This window comes from Saccostrea echinata, unplaced genomic scaffold, assembly GCF_033153115.1.
Source record: "Saccostrea echinata isolate AGI-Se365-2 ecotype Australia unplaced genomic scaffold, CSIRO_AGI_Sech_v1 ptg000015l, whole genome shotgun sequence".
NCBI lineage: Eukaryota > Metazoa > Mollusca > Bivalvia > Ostreida > Ostreidae > Saccostrea > Saccostrea echinata.
This window is the reverse complement of record NW_026889764.1, coordinates 4,222,904-4,248,475: the sequence shown is the minus strand read 5'-3', so window position 1 is coordinate 4,248,475 and position 25,572 is coordinate 4,222,904. Positions and strand designations below refer to the sequence as shown.

Here is a 25,572-nt window from a genome sequence, read left to right as displayed (position 1 = left end):
CGCGACAGGACATTAAAATTTCACCAAACTTGATGCAACATAATCACAAAAGAAGATACTTTTGGCGTTCTGTCTCCCTATCTATCCTCCTTCTATATTTTATCATCAAAATTTCTGAGATACAAGTTTAAAACGTTATGAAATTGTTATATATGTAAAAGAAAAATACTTAAGCTGAGATAATCAATTTTGATTTAAATCAGCTCTGAACGATTCTTGTTGGGATAACGTAAGCCTTAGCCATCAAATTTCGTATGTTTCCTGAAAATATATTTGAATGTTAATATCCTCACTACCTTTGCACTTAAATTGCAATTTTATGTTTAGTAATATTTTGCGATGAGTCAATTTTTTTTGTTTTGAAAAACAAATTTAATCTATTTACATTATTAATTATCTTCTAATTAAACATACGGTGCATCATAATATTAGTATTTACATTGAAAAACAGATATTCTGATAATTATCAATGAACAATTTGTAATTTACATAATTCTGAACTAAAGTTCGTCTTTCACAGAGCTGCCATCTGGTTTATAAAATCTTCCAGCAAATAAAATGACGTCATTAACAGAATCTCGGATAAAGAACAAGAAAGGGTGATTTGCCCGAAACTCTGGAGTAATCTGCACGGAAGAGGTAGAGACATAGATACCCATGGCTGCGGCAGCTTCGGTCCCTTCTTCGTTGACTTCCACAAATGCTTTATGGAAAATTTCACTAATATAAACATTTTTACCTTTGTCCATGCCTGAAAAATCAGCCTTAATCTCGTCAAATGCTAAGGGCATACCCAAGGCCGACAAATAAGACTTCAACTCGAAGGTGGACTCCATTTTGAATTTTGGAAGATATACTTCCACCTTCTGCTTCCTCAAGTTGCTGACTACAGTTTTGAGGACAGACTCGGTTAAATTCTTCTCCAGACTCTCAATACCATCTACAGCTGTGGGTAAAAGAATTAGCATGCTGAGGGTTTTTCCTTGGTATGGCAGCTCAAGGGCATTTAGCATTAAGTCTGGCATGTGGCAAAATTTGAAAGAGTCCATCTGATACATCATGTCTGTCAAGAATTTCTCCTTGGTGTTCCGGAATTCCATTATTTCTGTGTATTTGCTTTCAAATTTACTATTCCAATTTCCTTTGAAGTAGATGGCATTTACAAGAACCATGAATGTAAGTTCATTCAGTGCACTTGCTGGGATCAGATCTTGAATTTTATTTTCCGTTTGCTGATTAACCCAGGAATTGATTTTCTTGCTTGTTGCTGCAGACTGGGAAAAATTCACCGACTCTACTGAAGCTTTAAAATGTTTGTTGCAGTTTTGTAGGAAAGATTCCTCCGGTTTGAATCTCATGCTTTGATAGATTCTATTTGCAGTTTTAAGTGTGCAATCACCAGTTTCCTTAGACAAGAAATCAAGATAAGAACCAAACACTGCATGGACATCTTTGTCCATTTCCTCAAAATGAAGTGCTTGACTCATTTCTTTCAGGGTGTCTGTTTCTGCCCCCATGTGAACCATTGCTAGGGCTGTTGATATACTGAAAGGCGAGCAGAAGATGTTGGATTCTGATGGCAACTGCTTCAGTAGACTTAGCATGAATCTTTTGTTAGCTCTGGAGAAAGCTGCAGACATTTCTCTGTTTGAGAACGGTAAAACAGTTGCCATTTTGAATTCAGTACAATTTATTAACACAAGCACAAATATCAACGAGGAAAACATCTTATAAATTCAGGTTCAGCTTCACCTGAAACGATTAAATCATCGTGTGAACTTTAAACAGTTAACAGGAATCTTTTATTGTATCTTCAAAAGTTGAAGAAAAAATATTGGTGACTAACCATTTCCTTTTTTAAGGCAAAATGAACCAATACTCCTTAAGTTTAACCGCTTGAAAAATATGTGGATAAATGCAGCAGTAGGTCCTTCTGGACTTCTCAAATTAATTTGTGTACCAATTGTTATATGCATAAAAAGGACCATTAAAAAGTTTATTTTGCGTGTAACTAAAGATATTGATGAAATTTGGTAGTAATGTATATTCGTATACACATGAGAGTTCTTCACCACTGTTCACCACTTTCAATTTGTATGGATGAAATTTGGAGATAACGAACAGTATCCAAGCTCAAAAGTCAAAAAAAAAAAAAAAAAAAATACGGAAGCAGGGCAAACACGGGCCTCAAAAAACATCAGAGGTGGAATTAGGTACCATGGAGGAGTGGGAATCCCCTGCCAACCGGCCAGACCCGCCAAGTGCTCCTTGTCATGATCTAGAAATAACAGAAAAATCCATCGACAAGTCTTTGTGAAAATAATGGCCTAACAATTAGTATGAAAAAAGTCAGTCAGCATATGACTTCATGATAGATTGTATTTGCTGACAAGGTCATTGTTTCGACCATAGAACTTACAAAATGATGACTTTGAACGAGACTGATGATAATCTTGTTTCATCAGCTTGTTTGTCAATAACTAACCTCATGCATGCATATGCCCTTGCATATCGAATCAACTGAGAGATATTCACCCCATATACAGGTGATAAGGGTATATTGTTGCATACGAAAGGGAAGTTGACAATTGAAAACTTAAAGTCATCACGTTTTTCATAGAGCTTTGTTGTTAGATTACCATTAACGTCTTTTTCTAGTAAAATATCCAAATATGAAACAAACTGATGTGTCAGACTCTATGGCATTCTTTATTTCAAGCTCACTGGGGTATATCTTTTCGACATATGAATGGAAATAACTATTGTTAATTGATAATACGTCGTCAATATATCTAAATATCGAGTTGAAGGCCACTACAAGAGATTGTTTTTTCTCATGTATAAGATTCTGAATAAATTCTGCTTCATATGAATACAAAAGAAGTTCTGCTAACAACGGGCGCAATTGGTTCCCATGAGAATTCCAATGGATTGTTGGAAGACCTGGTCCCCAAAAAACAACATACCTGTAGATATTGTCAATCAGAAACTCCAGCATCTTTTTAGTATTAACTCCAGAGTACTTGTGTGTACACTCAGAATGTTTTTTGACAAAATAATTATGCAAATGACCAGTGACAAGGTAAGTAAATTTATGAGTTTCATTTTTATTGAAAAAAAGCTGTCAATGATGTCAAAAAGCCTGGACTTTAATTTATCGTGGGAAATGGTTGTATACAGGGTTGAAAAGTCGTACGTTTTTATGCTATTGATTTTGGTAAAATTTTGTCATTTCAAATTTTCCAAAAGTTCCTTGGAATTTTTAAGTATATCCATATCTGATTTACACCACTTCTCGAATCTACTGTTGCAAAGTACTCCTAAAGTTTTTCCATCACTGCTGTTAATATTTTAGTGAGGAGTAAAGAAAGAAGCTTGGTAGAACATTTACTGGAACCTGCTATGCATCTTTGTTTGTAAGGATTTTATGAAGTTTCAGAATCCAATATAAATATGGTAATTCAAATTCAATTTGGTTGTTGAGAATATTAAAAATATTCAGAACGTGTTTTCTCTGCTCTCGTTTTGTATTGTTTTAATGGACTTTAAGATTGAATACTGTTAGTTATCTCCATATTTCATTTGAAGAATTCCCTCCTTAGAAAGGGAGCATGGACCCATGATATTGTCATTAGGAATACTCTTCTCAAAATTTTAATTGCATTATCTTTAAAAAAAAACAAAAGTTTGCATGGTTTGTCTAATTTTAACAGTTTAACAAACGACTTTCTTTGGAGATATGATATTTTATTAAACTTTTACTTAATATCATGTACTTGTATGTAACTCGTAGGTTGATTAGTACATTTCTTTCCTATAAATTATGAAGTTTCTGTATTTTAAAAAAAGATGCAATTCGACATTTGAAAGAAAAAAATTACGCGTTTTTCAAGTAAATTTTGTGGTTGATCCAAATATATAAGAAAGGGAACATCATTAGGCAGTTATAAAGTTCTAGATTTGGACCTCATTAATTAATTATTATTGAATAAAAATATTATTGCTTTATTATGTTTGTAAAATGATAATTCTGATATATCTTTTGGGTCATGCAGAAATCATTTACACTTTGATTTAACTATACTAATAAAAATAATCATGAATTAGGTAATATGTGTACTACATCTGGTTATTGTTTAGTTCTAGATAATTCAAAACATACAATTAAACAATAATGTAACATTCATTATCCAAAATATACAGTATAGATCTGTACACTTTTAAGTCTTCAATGATTATTTGTTGGTAACAAAATTCCTCAGTTTTCAGCACAATTACACAAATAATTATTCTGAACAATCATCTGGTTAAAGGAGGTATTATGCTGGTTAAAGGAGGTATTATGCTGGTTAAAGGAGATATTATGCAATACTTCGGCCAGTTGAGACGGTATCTCTATATCAGTGGAGTACTGTTTCCAGATGGATTTTTTTTTCAAGGCGGAGGTAATTTACATTTTCCGACTAAAATTTCTCTCTATACTTCGCTTTGTTTATACTTGAATTCCCACTTTGTTGTCTTAGTAGGTTTTACGCCTGGAATTTGACTGAAAAATTCATACAGATAATTAAAAATTAAATTATGCACAAATTTTTATTTTTCATACCTTTTTTTATTGGGGGGGGGGGGTTAATTTATAAAACTCTTAAAACACAAAATGTATACTTTTTCATTCATATACGGTTTCTTGTAAAAGGGGCTTTTGAGACTGATATTTATTGATTTAATGACTTGCCTAAAGGCTTCAACCTTGACATAACAAGAGGCACATGGGCCACAACGCTCGCCTGAGTAACTTAAGCCCTGCTGTTCTTCACCAGATTTTCCTCCTTGTAATACAGTACCTATTGTATTGAACTTATTCAGACAACAGTCTCGTCTGAAGACAACATTTCCCAAGTTTTATGGTCGTTCCAATGACCATGTCAGCAAATACAACCTATCATTAAGTCAAATGCTGACTCCCATTTTTCATACTAATTGTTAGGCCATTATCTACACACTGAATTGTCTACGGATTTTTCGTTTTTCGCCAATCACAAGGAGCACACGACGGATGTGACCGGTCGGCAGGGAATGTTCACTCCTCCATGGCAACTGATCCCCCCCCCTCTGATTTTCAGAGGTCCGTGTTTGCACTATTTTTTTGGAATGGACTTTTTAGGTTGAATGCTGTTCCATACCTCGATATTTTCTTTTTTGGGAAGACGGTATACCAAACAACAACAGAAAATGTAATGAATGTTATTGCAACTCTATATATTTGTTCTTGGCTACATTCATTATAAGATTGGGTTTTTATATTTTTATTAGGAACAGAAATTATATTTCTGCATGCAAACGGTAATGTGTATTTATTCATTCATTCATTTATGTACGGTTCCTATCTCAGTTGTACTTTTCTGACATCTGGGTCATATTACTTCAGTGTATTTGATTTTTCTTAAAATACTAAGTCAATCTAATAAAAATTAGGTTAGAAAAAAGGAAAAAGGGGATTAGTGGTCTGATTCTAATAAGATTTACTGAATTAGTTTATCAGCATAGAACACAGGACTTTATGTTATATTTATGACACACATGTATCACTAATCAACCACAATGACCACTAATGACACAAAAACCCATGATACAAATTATGTCTTTACGGATACATTTTAGCAGTGTCTTTCAGTAAATGTATGACATTTCTAAACTAATGATTACGTTGAAATACCCTGGTAAATATTTCATTAACTGTCATCCATCGATGGTTCACTTTATCATCAAAATATCTTAAGATTTCATGAACATACCTTGTTTTTCAAAACTTTTTCAAAACTTAAGTATCCTTCATATAGTCTAGGAGAATGTCAGTATAATTAATTGCCTGCAGAAAGATAGAGGGTAATTCCAGTTATAATTGAATGTTGACTTCCTTGTCTGATATGCGCACCTTTAAACATAACACAATACTACACATGACAAATACCAAGTGTTGTCTTGCAGAAGAAATTTTAAGCTTAATCATTCGAGCGATGAATTAAAGGAACACATAAAGCAGTAGAAAAAATAATGCCCTTGGTAATAATATTACGAGGCGGATATAAATATTTAACGTAGAACCTACGTCGTAATACGTCATAGTTAAGTTTGACTCAGCTATTGAAAATACGCAACCGTACGCATGATGATGTGAACGACAGACAACTTTTTTGAAGGAATGCAAAATTGCTAAGATGTCAATAGCTGCAAGCAAAATAAGTATAACACTTGATAATATGTTGTCCAAGTCATAGACCGAAGGTTGTGTTTACAGCTTGTTATATATTTATTATGAAATTATATGTATTCATTTTTATAGCATTTTTTAATAATTCTTATATTTTTTTGATGGTTGATGTTTTAAAATTCATGTAATATTTCCATAAAACAATTTTAAAAATAAAAATATACAGTTACGCAGTAATTCTGAAAGTAATTCTAAAACAGTTACATATAATCATTAAATCTTTTCTAAGTGCAAAAAGATCAATAGAAGTAGTACTAATAGAAACAAAATCTTTCATAAAATTGTGGAGAAAGGTATATACCTTTATCACTTTTCACAATCATTTGGGTATATTCTTCACCTTTTTTTTAAGAAAAGGGAAAAACCTGTGACAACGACTACTGGAAAATATTTAAAGATTGAGGGTGTTCGATTGACTCAAATTCCCTTGAAAAATATTGAGTGTTTTAGCCTCTATTCGTTGAATTGTTAGCTTAATGGGAAAAAAATGTTTATTCTTGAATAGTATTACCAACAATTCTCCAGTTCCTAAAGCCAGTAAACGATCTGGTTTTTTTTAAAATATATTTTCTATCCTGTCCTTTTTATGATGTACCGCTACATAAGGCTAACAATATGTACCTTTCATAATCGCAGTGTATAATTATCATTCCAAGTTGCACAGGCATTGCTACAGGAAAGCATGCCATTTATTTATTTATAATTGATGAATGTGCATTTTGTTATTAATCATTTTTAAAAAGTTTGCTAAAAATACAAAAAGTGTACATATTTCCTTTTCTCTAATAATTTATTTACATAGTGCGGGTCTCTCCCACACGGTGCAGTGGTAGAGTGTTTGATCTAAGGTTGCGAAGTAGGGAGTTGACCCTTACGTCTCAATATGAGTGAAAAATTCTCAAAGGGAAGTTCAAGAAGAAACAAACTTACAAACGGAGTATGGGTTTGTCGTTAAATGCGTTATATGACCTTATCTTATCTAACCGTTGAACAAATTCAAAGCTTTTCATTCTTTCTCGGAAAAGAGAGGAAAATTAAAAAAAAATATATGATTTAAAGAAGAATAATAACATTATTTTAATAATTACGTATAGAGGTAGAGAGTTATTCAATAGAGATTTTGAGAATAAGTGATAGAAATGAAAAACTTAATCATAGTAAAAAAAAATCTTTAAAACCATATTTTCTATAAAGACCGTTTCACTGTTACTGCAGTTCCGGTCTTTTGCAGGACAAAACAAAAAATATGTTTGTTTACTGTTACCTGCTGAAATAAAATAGGGTCGGAAGGTAGGAATTTTTATTTTATTTTATTGTATTTTTTATTTACAAATTCACATGAATTGGTTGAAATACAGAACAGTTTTACCATTGTGTGGTGCTTTACTTTTGTTTGGGCTTGCCATATGCGCGATAGACAATATCTTTCTTGCCAACTGCCTTACAGCTACCACACAATGGTAAAACTGTTTTGTATTTCTTCTTTATTTCCATGTTGCACTGACTAATAATTTAGTGTTTTCCCCAGCAAAATGTTTTAAAATGCATAGGGGAATTTTGCTGAATTGATGGCGTGCAGCGTGTCTCGGTTTAGTTACTTGTACATGTATCTGAATCTTTATCTAATGAAAAATACAAATGCATTACCAGTATATATATATATATATATATATATATATATATATATATATATATATATATATATATATATATATATATATATATATATATATATATATATATATATATATATATATATATATATATATATATATATATATATATATATATATATATATATACATGTATATATATATATATAATTTAAATGATAAGTACATTTTGAATAAATTGTTAATTTAACTTTAAAAATTTAAATAAATGATTTTTTTAAATAAAAATATATCTAAGGCAAAAAATTAATCAATAGTTTCTCAGGCACCGCCGCATCAGGTCAAAAACTACCGCATTGATCAATTTTATTGACATTTTGAAAAGGGAAATAACTCAATTTTCTATTTTTTCAAGTTGAAAAAGAAATTCGAGTTATTCCCCTTTTCGTAAATGCTAATAGATAGACGTTTTTATCAGATAAACAATATATTTCTTGTTAATACTGTATTTTATGAATTAACTTTTAAACAAATGTTTGGAATTACATTATTCAAAGTTGAATAATATTATAATTTAAAAAAAAAAGGGACCTGGCTGTCGCATTGAATTTTGAAATTTTTGGCCTGAGAAACTATTAATTAATTTTGTTTGGCCTAAACATCAATTTTTTGGGGGGATTTTATTCTCCTCTAAAGCCACTGTCTTTTTATGTGCTGTGTTATTCTTGCTTTCTACAAACTGAGTAGGCCCTAGTGACCCCCCCCCCTTTTTTTTTTAATTTACTTCATTTTTTGGTTGTCCCTACTTTAACAGTCATCTTTAAACAAAAAAGGGTGCACACTATGTAGCACCAATGCCTACATGTAAATATTTCGACAACATGATTACACTGGTGTCTGAATTTTTTTTTCAACTTAAGTTATGTTTAATTATAATAATTTCTAGTACTTTCGATTTCAAACCGTTGACCGATTAAGATGCATGTAAAAGTTAAACTGACGGGTGAGTGACTTCTGGATTTTTCCGACGAAAAACAAATTGGGTCGGCGATTAAATATAGGGTCGGTCGGGTAACCGTAAACAAATATATTTTTTATTACGCCTGGACTTGAAAGATTCCCAAAACTATCGACACAGTCATTGCTTCCATATGTAAAGGTTGTGCCTAGTTTCTTAATCCAGTATTCTTCTCGTTGTCTACGGAATGATATACTCAATAATGTACTATAAGTATTATGGTAAATCTTTTCTAGAATTCTAACTTTCATTGACAAAATAAAATGATCATGAAAATATCAAGTGAAATTACAATAAAAAATGAAAAGGTATCCGTTGAAACTTGATGTAAATGAAATATTACACTTTGAATGTTTTTTAGATCAATTACTGTTAGTTATCATGACCCTTTTGCTCTTTTTATTTGGGAAAATCTTGATACTTACATTTAACTACAATTAACTTTGAAATCTTTTATAAGGTACAGGGTGTTTCATAATATATGTCACACATCTAAATGGGCATAATCTGAATATCAAGCATGAAACCAAAAATACCAAAATACCATAGACAAGCATATTGATCTGAAATTATGATATTGCAAAAATATTGGGAAAATGATAATACCATGAAGTACACAGATGATGTAATTATGTTCTAACATTAAATCTGGATTCTACAATGCAAATTAAACTATATCCAATGAAAAAACCACGATTAAATTCCATTCAAATAGGACTAAGCTAGGAATCAGTGATGTCATAATTTCAGCTGTTCTCAAAATGGGTTACAACTAGCAACCAAAATTTGAATTTGTACACTTTTATTATAAGCACGATATCCTAAATATTTTACAGGGTGTGATGAAGAAAAATATCCAGACCAGGAAACCCTCTTCAAGTTTTTATTTATTAAGGTTAATTAAGAAGTTTAAATAAAACAATGTAAAGATGAAAGACAGTTAAATCCTGCCCCCCCCCCCCCAGCCCCCAATGGGAACATGTCAAATTGAAGTCAATCATTGAGAAAACCTTGAGAAAGTCAGTTAGATCTGAGTTTAGGGAAATGGATTGTGACAATGTAAATGTATCAAGTGTATTTAGAAATCTTCCATTTGAATTGAGTGTGTCTGCATACAAGATTTCAGCATTGCAGCATTTAAAGCAAAGCCAACTGGCATTCAGAGTTTGCAAAATTGATTGAAAGGAAGAGCGAGAGGAGTGGATGTCAGCACACACCGGTGGTTCACAAATGACACATTTATTTAAATGCATCATTAAATAAAAATAATAAATAAGTACTTTGGGGGTTCCAAAAAGCTAGATATAAACAAGAAATCTGTCAAGTATCAGGTGAAACGTACTAAGCAGTGGTCAGAAATTTCTGAACAAGAGTCCTTTAAGGTATTTTGGACAATGGTAAGGAAAACACGTGCAGTATAACATGTTAGGAAATCGTTGTCATAGAAACTGAAATGGAGAATGTTGGATAAATCTGACTTTAAAAAAATATTTTAAATATCTGCTGATTAAAATGATATTTAAAATGTATATGTAGCTTTTGTTGAAATTTTTCTTTCTGCCTTTAGATGTGTGACATATATTGTGAAACACCCTGTACTAGATCAAATCCCGCGCAATTGAATTTTTATACTACTGACAGACCAATTCCAATGATATATCTTATTTATTTTCTACTGACAGTTAATATAGCTTTAAAGCAGGAACAAATATTTTGTTCAAATGCCGCAGTCAGTTTTCGGAGCAGAAGAAGATATACACCCCGTCCTCCCCTTCCCCCCGTAAGAACAATTTCATTATTTTACTTAGGGTGCTCTTATTCCATTTCAATAAAGAATTTAAAAAAAAAAAAAAAAAAAAAAAAGCGAATATGCACATTTTACTGAAAAATTTGTCAGCACATTTTTTGTAAAAATTAGCTTTTAACACCCTATGTACTGGCCTAGTGTTTGATACAAAATACTGTACTCAGGAAAAAAACTGAAATATATTGATTAAAGCACAAATTTTTAACAACCTAAGCTATATTTGAACAATACCGTATTCATTAATTGACATTTTCTCTTTAGATGTAAACAAGTTTATTACGAAATACAAATTGTACTTCAGGTTTGTTGCCATGATGCTTTCAGTGGCGAATATGTGCACATTTTACTGATAATTTTTAGCGCAACTTATACAAATAATCTTTCGATATATAAGCATATTCACAACTTATAGTGTTATTAATTGTTCTATCATTATTTCCATACCCATTCACACCAAAGCTTATTTATATTCATGAAGTGATAATCGCCTCGTTTTTCTTTTTAACATCGGGCTCGATGCCATATAATGAAATTTACTGATATCAAGATTAAGATCGGTAAATTACGAAAACAATTTGCATATTTTGCTTTTTTAAATGTTTATCACTACTTATTTCTTTTATATCATTAAAATCAAGTTTTTCACGAATAATTCTTAAATGACGTTTTATTAAATGATTAAAGGATTGCTAGTTGTCATTTTTATTGAAAATTGACTGTAACAACGGCAACCGCCACCTTACTCCATTTTTGCTATTTCAGGGCTGTTTATCGAAAATGAAAGTAAACTTTTAATTAAATTTACGATACTTACTATGGAAGTGAAATTTAAATACAGTTTACGGACATCACCTCATACTTCATATCTCATACTATTCATATACTATTAGGAGTAAGCATGAATTCTGGTGCAGGCATTTCGGAGTTTATTTGCAAAATTCATTAATTTATCTATACTTATAAATTAATAAATTTTGCAAATGAACTCCGAAACGGGTGCACCAGAGTTCTTACTAACTCCTCTATGAATACACTAGATACAAGATGATGTCCATAAACTATATTCAGATTTCACTTGCATTGTAAATATCATACATTAAATTAAAAGTCTGCTTTCAGTTTCTATAAACAGCCGTGAAATAGCATAAACGGTGGTGGTTCCGGTTGGCGGATCTAAGTTACTGACAATTTTTTATGAAACTGACAACAAGCAATCGTTGATTTATATCATAAAATGTCATCACTGAATTATTCAATCAAAACTTGATTTAAATGATATAAAAGAAATAAGTTGTGATAACCGATTTAAAAGGGAAATATGCAAATTATTTTTGTCATTCACCGATCTTAATATTGACGGAAACTTTAGGACATCATATAGCATCGAGCCCGATGTTAAAAAGAAAAAACGAGGCGATTATGGCTGCGTGAACATAAAAAAAAAACTTTTGTGTGAATGGTCATTGAAATAATGGTAAATCATTGATAACACTATAAGTTACGAATATATTCATATATCGAAAGACTATAGTAGGTTTTCCTAATAAATTTATCGGTAAAATTTGTATATTCCTCACTAAGAGGATAGTGGCAAAGAACCCGACGTACAATTTGTACTTCATTATGAATTTACATGAAAAGAGAAAATTAATGAATAAGATATTGTTCAAATACAATATGAGCTGTTAAACTTTTGTGCTTTAATCAATACATTTCAGGTTTTTTTCTGAATACAGCCTTTTGTATCAAATACTCGGTCTATACATAGGGCATCAAAAGCTAATGTTTACAAAAAAAAATCGCTGCTTTTATCCTTGACGGAAATGAAATAAGAATACCTGAAGTACAATATCCATGACATAGTATAACAGGTTTCACAATAAACGTGTCAATTAATGAAATTGTTATTTTTCAAGTTTTTACAAAAAAAAAAGGGGGGGTGACGTACATCTACTTCTGCTCCAAAGCTAAATGCGGAATTTTGAACAAAGTGTATCTTCCTGCTATAAGCCTGTAAGCTGTCAGTAGAAACTACAATATATATTATTGGAATTTTTATGTCGGTAGTGGTATAAATTTAATTCTCCGCGCTTGCGCGGGATTTCGCCTAGTAAATATAGATTTAGAGAAGGCTCCATTCTAGTGGAGCTTAGGTGAACCAATTTGTTGAAGAGAAGACATGCACTTAAGAGCAAAGCATGCGGTGCATTTATTTCAGCCAAAAATTTTATTTTGGTAAAAAATTGGCATTTTTGTTTGTTTGTTTATTGTTTAACGTTCCTCTCGAGAATTTTTCACTCATATGCAGACCCACCACTTGCCGATGGAGGGCTACAAATTTTGACTTATACTCGGCACTCAGGGCAATTGAGCAGTGAGGGATCTTTTTCGTGCCAGCACCTACTATGACAGGGGACCTCGGTTTATACGGTCTTATCCGAATGACTCGCCTCCACGTCCCGCAGTGGATTCGAACCCGCGACGTAAGGATTAACTCCTTAAAGTTGGTAATTCCAACTTTAATCTTGGCTTTTTCAATATTTATTTGAGCTTTTTTAGCCCTTTGCCTTAGTTTTTTTTTCATTATTTTAAATTATTACCAACTTTATTGATGCAAAATTAATACACAGAAATAAATTGGTGAACAATTATTTTTAACTTGACCTTCCCTAAGACCTTACTCATAACTTCCAACTTTTAAACCTTCTATAATTATTTTAGTTCATCTTATATAATTATACAGAGAATAACTTCATACAACTCCGTACATGACAGTATTTCAACCAAACCTATTTCAGAAATTAGATATTAATATATTTTGTTTTGTATGAGTGAATAATCTTAAACAAATATTATTTGGTGGTTAATATGTGGAATGAATCAACACCATATTACATGTACATGCTACAAATGCAACTGAACTAAATGTATCAATCCTGTATGTGAAAGCACAATGAAATAATTCCTTCCTTCATCATAATTTCTTATAATTAAATTGCTTCTTTCCATTGTAATTACGTGTAAAACACAGCAACACAAGTCCAGCTACAGGTACAAATATTTAGATATAACGCATAAAGCCGTACAAAGATAGAAAAACACATATTAAAGTTGAAAAAGTCAACTTTAAAGTTGGAAAAGCCAACTTTAAAGTTGGAATTACCAATTCTAAATTTGGAAAAGTCAACTTTAAAGTTGGAAAAGCTAACTTTAAAGCTGGAAAAGCCAAAATTAAAGATGGTATATCCAACTTTAAAGTCGGAAAAGCCAACATTAAAGTTGGAGCTATCAACTTTAAAGTTGAAAGTTTTGAGGACAGACTCAGTTAAATTTTTCTCCAGACTCTCTATACCATCTACAGCTGTGGGTAAAAGAATCAGCATGCTGAGGGTTTTTCCTTGGTATGGCAATTGAAGGGCATTTAGCATCAAGTCTGGCATGTGGCAAAATTTGAAAGAGGCCTTCTGATGCATCATGTCTGTCATGAATTTCTCATTGGTGTTCTGGAATTCCATTATTTCTGTGTGTTTGCTTTCAAATTTACTGTTCCAGTTTCCTTTGAAGTAGATGGCATTGACTAGAACCATGAATGTAGCACTATTTAGCGCTCTGGCTGGGATCAGATCTCGGATTTTATTTTCAGTATGCTGGCTAACCCAGGAATTAATTTTCTTCCTGGCTTCTTCAGACTGAGAGAAATCCACCGCCTCTACTGTAGCTTTAAAATGTTTATTGCAGTTTTGTAGGAAAGATTCCTTCGGTTTGAATCTCATGCTTTGATAGATTCTATTTGCAGTTTTAAGTGTGCAATTACCAGTTTCCTTAGACAAGAAATCAAGATAAGAAGCAAATGCTGTGTGCACATCTTTGTCCATTTCCTCAAAATGAAGGGCTTGACTCATTTCTTTCAGAGTGTCTGTCCTTGCCCCCATATGGACCATTGCTAGGGCTGTTGAAATACTGAAAGGTGAGTAGAAAATATTGGATTGCGATGGTAACTGTTTTAGTAGACTCAGCATGAATCCACTGTTAGATCTGGAGAACGCTGCTGACACTTCTTTGTTTGGGAATGGTAGAACAGTTGCCATTTTATATTTAATGCAATTAACTAACAAATGCACAACAAGTATAAAAATTGACCTCCTCTGACAAATTCTGGACATGATAGTGGAACTATTGTATTCGGTTCCGTGGTGCCTGAAACGATTAAATCAACATTTTAACTTTTCAAGAGTCAACTAAAGTCCTTTCATTCAAAATTTCAAGAAAATATTCATGCTTCATCTCTTCTTTTTTCCTCAAAACAATTTGCTTATTGATTTTTACCCTTTTAAAAATGTTTGTATAAGCGCAGAAGTTACTTTAAAGCATAGTTTGTCTTTATCATATACTTATGCAATAAAACATTCCCTTTGTTAATGCGGTTGTGACATTGCAGAAAATTTAGTACTCAATACATCTATTCTACACTATGCGATAAAAGTGACGTCATACCCGATATCAATGACCGTCCAAAACCAGACAGGCGTGGAAAAAAAATGGATATAAATCCGGATAATACTTAAAGTTTCCTTATTTATGTAGTTATACCCCACTATCACCTGGATATGGTGTTTACATCTCCCAACTTATTTGATACTCACGAGCATGTTCCGAGTACGATCAATTTTTACCAAGACAGCCTACTGATAGATGAGTTGATGTTACAGGGATTTCAGCTACCTCGTTTAATGTCAGAATTTCATAAATTCTATGGTCGATATCATTACCTTGTTAGAAAATATAACCTGTCAATGAGTTGTATGTTGCCTGGCATGTTTCAAACAAATATTAGGTCTTTGTTTTATACTGAATTTGACTACGGAATGTTCTGTCTACCTGATCGGTACATAGGGCTCAAGGCGGGTATTACCGTTCAACAGGGGATGCTTACTCCTCCTAGGCACCTGATCCTATCTCTGAAATTTCAAGGGGTCCGTGTTTTATGCCCTGTTCATATATTTGTATTGTCTACGGATGTTTGAAATCGATCATTGTTCGTTATCTTCACCTTTTTCATTAATTTACGTACATGACAGATGATACAAAGTTTGTTTTTGTTTCTTTTTAATCATGAAAATAACAACTATAAATCCATGCTTATATAAGTAAAATGAATCATTCAAAGTTTCTTTACAATGTCCTATAAAGTGATTTTTAAAAAAAAAAAATGTATAGATCTAGATCATAAGGCTGATGGCAAAATACAAATTTGAACATGATAGGAAGTGTACATTTTAAAAATATACTTAAGAGATTCCTTATATATGTACAATTTATAACTCAAGTAAGTCGCAAAATATATACCAATCCAGGTATTTCAATTTTTTGTTCAGCATGTTTCCCTAAGTTAACTGTCATGTTATTTATTTTGAATTTACCGTGGCAGTAAATACAAAATTTACTTGACAACTAGCTGTCATGTTGTAAATTTTGTATTTCGTTACTGCCACCCGCTAAATTCAAAATTTAAAACATAACTCAATTTTAAAAAAATATACATGTAACAGAAATCATGTACCCGAGTTTGTGGATTTCAAAAGTTTTAAAAAGACTCAAATTGTCGCCATTTAATTTAAAAGAAAGATATCAACACGCACAAAACAATTCTTAAATGACTTCAAATTCTAAAACAGTATATTTGAACTTTTTTATTAAAATACGATGAATAGAATATGTGCATTCTAGAATTCATACCTTCTGTTATATCAGTTCTGGGCTCCTGGGCTGATACGACATGTGATTTGGATTTAAGTCTATGAATTGCATCCTTCTTCCTATTTTGAATGTTTAGAGAAAAAACAAAGCTCCTGGCGTATAAAGGAAAATTAAAATGTTTGTAAATCTGTTACTTTTACACAAAACTTTTTTTTATCATAATATTAAAAAATAATGAGAAAAGCAAATAAAGAAAAGAATTCCATGCGTTTCCAACGAAATTTCCTGGTGGATTCAAGTACTTTTAAGAAATTTTAAAGGGGAGCTGTAATCCTTAACCGTACAATTATTAATGGAAGGGATTCTAATTACTTAACTATGAAGGAAATCCAAGAAAATCGATATTTGACGGTTATTTACAGGGCTATCAAAGACATTTATAATGTACAAGACGTATACTATATTGTTTACAGTTGATCATTCGTCCAAATATAAGATTTCCTGTAATAGGACCTTCTTCTAAATTTTCCACCGATATTTATTGATTAAATGAAGCGCCCTGAGGCTTTCATAAAAAAAGATCCTACAAAAAGAAATAGTCCACCATAAAAAGATCCTACAAACAGAAATAGTCCACCATACCTATAGTATATCTTACCCATGTCTTACTGATCCTGAAAACATCGTTTAAAATCTAGATGCTATCATAACACAGTAATACCCGCACTAAATTAGGTGTTTGCCTCTAAATGCAGAAAGAATACTTATTGAAGTCTGAATGAATTCATGAGAGACTGGAGTACATTTCTACTGATATTACACAGTGGTGAAAACTGAAACGCAACATTTAACTTTTCTGTTTACCATGTCTCCACGTGCTAGTCACTTCCTCGCCAGATTTCCGTGAATAAATTACCTTATCTCGCTATAGTCTCGCTAATTCTCGTCAGAGCTACTGCGAACTCCTCGGGTATTATAATTTGTAGAACACCGAAAAATAAAAGTCCCCGAACACATTAGTAGGATTGAAAGTTGGGACACTGAATATTACCCCTGGAAGGCTAAAAATAATTTAGACCTAAAATCGGCACTATGTCCAATGAGCAGTGATGGAACTTTTTTTAAACCAGGAGCTACTGGAACACGTGAAACCTTGGTTTATACAGTCTCATCTAAATCAAGGACCGAACTCCATATCCAGCAGAGACTACCTATCATGATACATGATATATACGAAACTCTGTAAATAGTGTTGTTCTCGTGCTCGCCCATTGTTCTGCGAGATCACAAAATTGCATATTCATTACCTTATTTTTCCCTTTAAATTTTTCAGTTTTAAGAATTGCAATAAGAAGTTATTTAACACTTGTCAGCTAAATATTTTGATATTTTCATATTTTTCCTATACACAAACATCCGAGGCGAAGTACTAATTCATTGACGAAAACAGATGTCTCCCTATTTACCAATTATTATACAAATTGCGCTACTTTTTCCGACAGCTCCTTGCCCAGTAACCTTGAGTCAAGACAGTGACGGGCATTTATGTCACCAGCAACAACAACTCAGTTCCTTCCAGTTCCTATTGCCCGGACATGAAGTCCGAAAACATTGACCTTTCAGATATGACATCGATTGTTACAATGACTCAGAGATATATATATATATATATATATATATATATATATATATATATATATATATATATATATATATATATATATATATATATATATACACGGTGGAATTCTAGCTCATGGCTGTCTTAGTTCCTGACAGAATTCAACGAACTTATCTGACCAAAGTCTGTAGTCTGTTTGCGCACTGTATTATCTGTGAGCTGTAATCTAGATTGGGAAAATCATCGACGTTTTGGGTCAAATTGGGAATTTTACTTTCATACAATGATTTAAAAAAAAAAAACTATTAAACAAAATTGATTGTTCTAAGGTAAAGATAAAAACAACAGAGTAAGTTCAATTATGTTTTAAACTAACGCAATTTAATTTCTTTATAATACACACAATGTACAGTTTGTGATTCTCAATTGGGAAGGGTCCGTTTTCCGGACCCAATTAGATGCTGGTAGGCCTCCCCACTTTTTTTCACTGTAAGGTTGAGCACTGGCAAATTCCAAGATTTGCATGGACAGTAAATTAGGGGTGTTTTTTGTTTTTGTTTTTTTTTTTAGCTCACCTGAGCTGAAAGCTCAAGTGACCTTTTCTGATCACATTTTGCCTGTAGTCCGTCTAGCTGTCTGTCTGTCCGTCCGTCTGTAAACTTTTCACATTTTCGACTTCTTCACCAGAACCACTGGGCCAATTTCAACCAAACTTGCCACAAAGCATCCTTGGGTGAAGGGGATTCAAATTTGTTCAAATGATGGGCCACGCCCTCATTCAAGAGAAGATAATTCAAAAATAGTGAAAATTTGGTGGCATATTTTAAAAATCTTCTTCTCCAGAACCACTGGCCCAAAAAAGTTGAAACTTATAGGAAACCTTTGTTATATAGTGTAAATTCAAGTTTGTTCAAATCATGACCCCTTGGGGTAGGGTGGGGCCAAAATGGGGGATCAAAGTTTTCTATAGGAATATATAGGAAAAGACTTTAAAAAATCTTTTTCTCAAAAACAGCAAAGCCATGATTTGTCATATTGATATGGAATCATCCTCAGATATTGTAGATTCAAGTTTATGCAATTCATGACCCCCGGGGGTTAGGTGGGGTAACAATGCGGGATCAAAGTTTTACATAGAAATATATAGGGAAATATCTTTAAAACTCTTCTTCTCAAGAACATCAAAGCCATGATTTGTCATATTAATATGGAGGCATCCTCAGGTTGTGTAGATTCAAGTTTGTTCAAATCATAACCCCTGGGGTTGGGGTGGGCCACAATGGAGGATCAAAGTTTTACATAGGAATATGTAGGAAAAATCTTCTTCTCAAGATCAGCAAAGCCTTGTTTAGTCATATTGATATGGAAGCATCCTCAGGTAGTGTAGATTCAAGTTTGTTCAAATCATGACCTCCCAGGGGTAGAGTAGGGCCACAATGGGAGTTCAAAGTTTTACATAGGAATATATAGGAAAAAACTTCAAAAATCTTCTTCTCAAGAACAGCAAAACATTGTTTAGTCATATCGGTATGTAAGCATCCCCAGATAGTGTAGATTAAAATTTGTTCAAATCATGACCCCTGGGGTTAGGGTGGGGCCACAATGGGAGTTCAAAGATTTACACAGGAATATATAGGAAAAAACTTTAAAAATCTTCTTCTCAAGAACAGCAAAGCCTTGTTTAGTCATATTGAAATGTAAGCATCCTCAGGTATTAAAGATTCAACTTTGTTCAAATCATGATCCCCTGGGGTATGGTGGGGTCATAATGGGGGATCAAAGTTTTACATAGGAATATAAAGGAAAAAATCTTTCTCTCAAGAACAGCAAAGCCATGTTTAGTCAAATTGATATGGAAGCATCCTAAGGTAGTGTAGATCAAAGTTTGTTCAAATGATTACCCCTGGGAGTAGGAAAGGGCTACAATGGGGTATCAAATTTTTACAAAGGAATATAAATATAGGAAAAAATCTTTTAATATCTTCTACTCAAGAACAGCAAAGCCATTTATATTGATATGGAAGCATCCTCAGGTAGTTTAAAGGTGCATGGACACAGATTTGAAGTTTATATTTTCTCAAATTTCCTGTATAATATCAAAACTTATATTTTGCTATAGCATTTCACATGAAAATAAAATTAAAAACTTATTTAATCTGGATAATATTGGAACTACGAATTTCGGGAGGCGTTTGCTTAAAACATCCTTGCACTTTCACAATTTTTAACTTTATCCTCAATACTTAAGAAAAGTAGCAATTTTGTTGTGTATTAATGAATAATACATTACATCTATAATCCAAAAAATTCAGAGTAAAAATGTGCGAAAGCAAAACCCACTCGCTTAAGTATTGTCAGCCCATGCTCAGTGTTGTGTAGTTGTGTACAGAGTTTAACAAATTGAAAACACCCGTGAAAGGTAAACTGTTTTTGTAAACAGGGCACGAGTTCTGTTGTGGTTAATGTTTACGTTTCACTGGGTGCGTTCAATTGTTAAACTCTGCACACACCACTGAGCACAGACTGACAATACTGGTGAGAGGATTTTGCTCTCTTCATTTCTACTCTGAATTTTCTGGATTATATTTTTAATATTTTTCATTAATACGCAACAAAATTTCTACTTTCCTTAGTATTAAGGCTAACGTTTACTTTGTGAAAGTGCAAGGATGTGTCTATCAAACGCATCCAGAAATTCGAAGTTTCAATAACTTCCAGATAAAATAAGATTTTTATCAAATTTTCGTATGAAATGCTATAGCAACATATAAGTTTTGAAATTATACAGAAAACTAGAGCCGAGCTCGTTGCAATGCAACGAATAGGTCTTCCGTCGGAGCTCCGGACAGGACAGAGCGACCTTGAGTCAAGGTCATGCAACATTTTAAGGTTATAAACAAGCCTGTAAGGGGCATCAACTTTCAATGTTTCAACAGTAGAAAGACAGTAAAGGAATGTAAAATTCCCCTGTCAGTGAACTTGAACTTGTCCAAATAACTTTGCGTCAAGCCATGACACATTCTGCAGCTGGTTAAGAGCAAACACCATCTTTATGTCACCGACATAAAAAAAAATCACAGTCACGTATTCTTTCAGACTATTCATCCAAAACATCATATTCTAAGTGACCTCGAATTTAAGTCAAGGCCATTACACACTCTGGATGATATATTTATCATCTTTTCAGTGAAATGCAAATGCATGCAATTTTTTCTATTACAAAAGTATAGACCTTTTTGTTTATTTGTTTGTATGTTGTTTAACGTCCCTTTCGAGAATTTTTCAATCATATGGAGACGCCACCATTTTCCGATGGAGATCTGCAAATTTTGACCTATACTCGGCACACATGGCCATTTAGCAGTGAGGGATCTTTTTCGTGCCAGCACCTACTGCCAGACGGGACCTCAGTTTGTACGGTCTCATCCGAAGGATCAGTCTCTGCGTCCCACAGTGGGATTCGAACCTGCGACGTAAGGATCAACTCCATAATCCACGACTCTAGAGCAGACACTCTTACCACTGCGCCACTTGGGCGACTAGACCTTTTTGAATTTTACACTTATTATATCAGTGACCTTGAACTTGCCTAAATGACCTATGTTAAGGTCAAAAACAACCTTTGAACAAATTATGAGCTTCCAGTGATACCCAATGACAAAGATATACCTGAAAAAGAATATTGCACTTTTCTGTCAGTGACCTTGAACTTGCCAGAAAGACCTTGGATCAAGGTCAAAACACATTCTTGGATCATAAGCAATCTCTGTATCAAGTAAAAGCTTCCAGTGATTTTATATAACAAAGTTATAGCATGTGGAAAAAAAATAATATTTATCTGCCAGTGACCTTGAACTTGCCAAAAAAACCTTTGTTCAAGGTCAGGAAAACCCATCTCAAGCAATCTGAGAAAAAGTTTCCTGTGTTCCTCCCACCCCTTATAAATTTATAATCCAGGCACGAATTTTGCCACTTCTTCTGCCAGTCTAGTACTATGTTATCTCAAACCGGTGGATCATAAGCAATCTTTGTTCCAAGTATGAGCTTCAAAAGTTATAACACATACAGTAATCTTACAGTTTTCTGTCAGTGACCTTGAACTTAAAGGAATGACCTTGGATGAAAGTCGTGTCAAACCCTATAATTTTGTCATAAGCAATTTCTGTATCAAGTATGATACTTGCTATTTTTTTCTAATGACCTTGAACTTGCTGGAATGATGTTGGATCAAAACCATGACACACCTTCGGATCATTAGTAATCTTTGTACCAAGTATGACCTTCCAGTTTCTTCATAACAAAGTTATAATATCCTTGGCGAACTATCACGTACAGACGGACAGCTAGGCAGACGGACAGTGTGATTCCAAAAGACTCAAAACACCCCCACCCCAAACCCACACACTTCGTTTGGGGGGATATATAAATTCCTTTGTTAAATTATGAACACTCTTTTCGGCCCAAACCTTCTCCCTGTAATCAATATTTGAAAAAAAAAAATGAATGTATGCTATGTTGGAAATTTTCTCATTCTAGTCCAGGGATTCTTGAGAATACTATTTTCAAATGACCCGATGCGCGGATCTAGAGGGGGTTGGGGGCAGTTAAATGTATATACTAAACAAGAGGCCCATGGGCCACATCGCCCACCTGAGTACCTTTGGCCATGCTGTTCATTACCAGACCTCCCCCCTTGTAATACCTATTGTGGCCCCACCCTACCCCCAGGGGCCATGATTTGAACAATTTAGAATCTACACTACCCCAGGATGCTTCCACATAAGTTTCAGTTTTTCTGGTCCAGTGGTTCTTGAGAAGATTTTTAAAGATTTTTCCTATATATTTCAATGTAAAACTTGAGATTCCCCTTATTGTGGCCCCGCCCTATCCCCGGGGGTCATGATTTGAACAATTTAGAATCTACCCTACCCCAGGATGCTTCCACATAAGTTTCAGCTTTTCTGGTCCAGTGGTTCTTGAGAAGAAGATTTTTAAAGATTTGTCCTATATATTTCAATGTAAAACTTGGATTCCCTATTGTGGCCTCGCCCTACCCCCGGGGGTCATGATTTGAACAATTTAGAATCTACACTACCCCAGGATGCTTCCACGTAAGTTTCAGCTTTTCTGGCTCAGTGGTTCTTGAGAAGAAGATTTTTAAAGATTTGTCCTATATATTTCAATGTAAAACTTGGATTCCCTATTGTGGCCTCGCCCTACCCCCGGGGGTCATGATTTGAACAATTTAGAATCTACACTACCCCAGGATGCTTCCACGTAAGTTTCAGCTTTTCTGGCCCAGTGGTTCTTGAGAAGAAGATTTTTTAATGACCCCACCCTATTTTTGTCTTTTCTTGATTATCTCCCCTTGTAAGGGGACTTGGTCCTTTATTTTTAAAAATTTAAACTCCCCTTCCCCCAAGGAGACTTTGTACCAAGTTTGGTTAAAATTGGCCCAGTGGTTCTTGAGAAGAAGTTGAAAATGTGAAAAGTTTACAGACGGACGGACGGACGGACAGACAGACGGACGGACGACGGACAACGGGTGATCAGAAAAGCTCACTTGAGCTTTCAGCTCAGGTGAGCTAACAAGTAAAACTGACCATGCCCCCCCCCCCTTAGAAAACACGGACCCTTCCTCGAAAACGCGGATCTGTGTTAGTCTTAGGTATGAAGCTTTAAGTCAACGACCCCCCCCCCCTCCCCCATACACACACACAAACACACACACGAAATAGGTTTTTCACGTTTGGGAAAAGAGTTTCTTTTTTTTTGGCTCGTCAAAAAATTTCTGGGTTGAAATATTTTTTTTTATTGGGATCCCCTCCCCCCCCTCCCCCCCCCCCTCCGTGGAAAAAAATTCCTTGATCTGTGCCTGGACCCCATCTAATTTTTTCTACATGTATCCGTTAAAAGAGGATGTGACCCTTCATTTGAACAAAACTTTACCAAAAATATTCTGTGTTAATTTTCGTTGTTATGGTCCAGTGGTTCTTGATAAGATAAAAATGAGAAAAATTTACGAGTAGCTTTAGAACAACAACGACGATAATACTTATATACACCAATATAGCAAACAAAGATGAAGAATTATGAACAGGAAAAGCTTACTTGGGTCTTTGGCTTGGGAGATGAGATACTTATTAACAATTGAAATTATTTTGTCTTTTTTTTTTTACAATCGACGGGCCTGCATTTCAAAGAGAGAGAGAGAGAGAGAATTTCTAGCTAGGTCTTTGAATAACAGTGAGATCGGTTCAGAAAACCAGGTCCCTAAGAATGTACATGTATATAAAATAGGCAGTGCCTTTCTCTCGGAATTCATCACCTGCTTCTATAAAGCTCCATCCTCACTTGTACTGACATGTACCTGGTAAAACCAACCGACTGCGAAGGAAAACATTCTATTTATTTCGAGGATGGGAGTTTACGTATAGTGATGAGAGGAAATTTATTCACCTATACGTTCATTAAATATGAAAGATTGCTTCTGAGTATTTGTATACGATCGCACGACTTTCGTGTTAATTTATAAAAAGTTAGATTATGAAAGCAAAGAACTAAACTAACATTTGTTGTAGATGAATTAAATAATTATTTAGCCGTTTATAAGGTTTTTTTAACATCTGTAAGAACCACTTTATTTTAAAAAACAAATAATCGTCCTATTATTGGCGCCCATGATATATTAGACTATGTGTTTAAATAAAACATAATTCAGATATCGACATCCAAGAGAACAACACTTTCTTTTTCAGTGGCGGAAACAGGAATCTTGAAAAGGGGGCCCGACCAGTTTTGTGTCGGGGTATGGGCCCAAAGCCACATTATAAATTGATTTATTAAGTCTTGTGTATATTTTGGATACAAAAGGGGGCCATGGGCGGATAAAGGATTTGTGATGGGGGGGGGGGGGCGTGGATAACTTCGTTCAGGCAGGGGGTCTGGGGCCGCCTTAAGGCCCCCAGTGGGTCCAGGGCGAAGCCCTGGTGGTGGCCCAGGGCGCAAAGCCCCCGGAAGCTCCTGGGTTTTCGTGAATTTAAGAGTCAGTAAAACCAGACACAAAAATAGTTGTATTGATTACTTCCTTTACACAAAAGCCTATAAGATATGAATTAAGTTTGTAACTTACAATACTCTAAAGTCTTTGTAGGAATTTCACGTCTGCTTAAGAATAATGTACAAATTTATTAATCATTTGATAATTTTTATTTCAAATTTACTCTTGAGAAAGCAGAAACTTTGTGTATCTCCGAACTTCGTGAATCTCCGAACTTCGTGTATGTCAGAAGTCGTTCTGAATCATTATTATTTCAGCAAGGATGCTAGTCAACCTGATATCTGTATGTAACTCTAATGTTATTCCAAAAATTGGTGTTGTTTTTTTTAAAATTCCATTCACTGACCTACACATGTATCTCCACCGCAGCCAACGAAACAATATAAACAAACACGCTGTAACGTGCAGTTCCCTTTATAGCAGTATGAAATAAACGAAGCACAATGATACACAAAGAATATCTGAATATTGAAAAATTAAATATT

The 25,572-nt window shown here is 33.8% G+C and overlaps 3 protein-coding genes across 3 annotated transcripts in view; all 3 read right to left on the bottom strand.

The window, feature by feature from the left end:
* The window catches only part of LOC133187428 (cytosolic 10-formyltetrahydrofolate dehydrogenase-like), a 393,706-nt gene that overhangs the window by 293,871 nt on the left and 74,263 nt on the right, over positions 1-25,572 (bottom strand). The gene's annotated exons all lie outside the window — the stretch shown is intronic.
* Positions 404-5,878, bottom strand: LOC133187741 (serpin B8-like). The gene is made up of 2 exons (XM_061323140.1): positions 5,796-5,878; positions 404-1,752 (listed from the first exon to the last, which is right to left on the bottom strand). The coding sequence occupies exon 2, from the start codon at positions 1,725-1,727 to the stop codon at positions 501-503; it is 1,227 nt and encodes a 408-aa protein (XP_061179124.1). The 5' UTR covers positions 1,728-1,752; positions 5,796-5,878; the 3' UTR covers positions 404-500.
* Positions 13,640-14,797, bottom strand: LOC133188010 (serpin B8-like). Its single transcript, XM_061323400.1, has 2 exons — positions 13,961-14,797; positions 13,640-13,645 (listed from the first exon to the last, which is right to left on the bottom strand). Exons 1-2 carry the CDS (start codon positions 14,795-14,797, stop codon positions 13,640-13,642), a joined length of 843 nt encoding a protein of 280 aa, XP_061179384.1.